The sequence below is a fragment of the Trypanosoma rangeli genome (assembly GCF_003719475.1).
Source record: "Trypanosoma rangeli strain AM80 chromosome Unknown Tra_15.4_contig_00095, whole genome shotgun sequence".
Lineage (NCBI taxonomy): Eukaryota > Euglenozoa > Kinetoplastea > Trypanosomatida > Trypanosomatidae > Trypanosoma > Trypanosoma rangeli.
Genome location: NW_021705840.1, coordinates 9,564 through 11,192, shown reverse-complemented (window position 1 = coordinate 11,192; position 1,629 = coordinate 9,564). Strand labels below are relative to the sequence as shown.

Sequence of the window (1,629 nt, the reverse complement as noted above, 5' to 3'; positions counted from 1 at the left end):
TTCCGTTAACGTCACATCACAAACGGTAGTATATATATATATATATATATATACCTGTTTATTGTTCCCTCTCCTTGTTCTCCACGCTAATGCGACATCTATTGGTGGCCACACTGCGAGAGTGGGTTATGATCCCCCTTGTTTGTGGATCCGCATAATAAAAACAAAATAAATGCATAACGCAGACCGGGCAAAATTATTACATTGGACAAGCTTTGAGGTGCTCTATTCTATCTCTCTCTCTCTCTGCTCTCTATGCATGCATACACATACATATATCAATAAACAGATACGCCTCTATGCTTTTGTCGGCGCAAGAATGAACTCCTTAGAGACGGAATTGGGGCTCCCCAGCAACTACAGGTTTGAAATTGACAAGTGTGTGAAACGCATCAAGGAGAAGAACGCAACACGTGTGGCGCTTCAGTTTCCTGAGGGACTCCTTATGTTTGCCGCTTCTATTGCCGACATACTGGAGGCGAAAACGGACGCAGAGATGGTGATATTAGGGGATGTTACGTATGGCGCATGCTGCGTGGATGACTATTCGGCGGTGGCATTGGGGTGTGACTTTTTGATTCACTACGGCCACAGTTGTCTCATTTCGATTAAAGACTGCCTCATCAGCAACATGATGTACGTCTTTGTAGAGATTGAGATTGATATTCAACACTTTGTAGATACCGTGCGGCGTCTCATATCTCCCGAGATGCGTTTGGCCTGCATTGCTACCATCCAGTTTGTGTCATCGATGCGGGCAGGGATGCAGATGCTGCGGGACCACTTCCAACATCCCGTGGTCATCCCACAGAACCGTCCACTCTCCAGCGGCGAGATACTTGGATGCACAAGCCCTGTAGTGGATCCGGCGACGGTGGACCTGGTGCTCTACATCGGTGATGGAAGGTTTCACCTGGAGTCGTTTCTCATCGCTCACCCAACGCTCAACGCACTGCAATATGACCCCTACAAGAAAACGCTAACCAAGGAGAGCTACAACACAACCGAAATGCGCACGTTACGAAAGGAGGCAGTTCAAAAAGGCATGTCGGCCAACAGCTTCGCCCTTATCATGGGAACGCTTGGTCGTCAGGGCAGCCCACGTATTGTCGACCGTATTATCAAGCTGGCCGCACAACAAGGCAAGATTGTAAACCTTCTACCTAATGTCCGAAGTGTTTCCCGAAAAGCTTTCCAGGCTGCAGGACGTCGATTGCTACATTCAAGTTGCCTGCCCACGTCTTTCCATTGATTGGGGCTACGCCTTCGACAAGCCACTGCTCTCGCCCTACGAGGCAGAGGTGGCACTTAAAGGTGTAAGGTGGTATGACACGGCGTACCCCATGGACCATTACTCCAAGAATGGTGGCCGCTGGGCGGTATACACGGATAAGTCACTCTAGTGAAGCAGCTCCAATAATTCAACAATATAATTCAGTTTATGTTACCTCTTCTCACCACAACACGCACTTCGCAACTTAGCTACAAAGCAAATGAACAAAAAACAACAACACCAAAAAACATTAACATAAAGAGGCATTGAGAACACTTTACGTATCACTAATCATTATTTCCTTTTCTGTTATTGTTTACGCAAGCTGACATATAGCAGAAAGTTAAAGTTTCACC

The 1,629-nt window shown here is 46.9% G+C and overlaps 1 protein-coding gene across 1 annotated transcript, besides 2 other annotated features; it reads left to right on the top strand.

Moving 5' to 3' along the window:
• Window positions 1-29: 29 nt before the first annotated feature.
• Window positions 30-53: a microsatellite.
• A 170-nt stretch (window positions 54-223) lies between these two features.
• Window positions 224-255: a microsatellite.
• Window positions 256-319: 64 nt separating this feature from the next.
• On the top strand, window positions 320-1,252 carry TraAM80_03593 (diphthamide synthesis protein; the record flags this gene model as incomplete). Its single annotated transcript, XM_029380555.1, has 1 exon — window positions 320-1,252. The coding sequence occupies one exon, from the start codon at window positions 320-322 to the stop codon at window positions 1,250-1,252; it is 933 nt and encodes a 310-aa protein (XP_029239561.1).
• Between the last annotated feature and the right edge of the window lie 377 nt (window positions 1,253-1,629).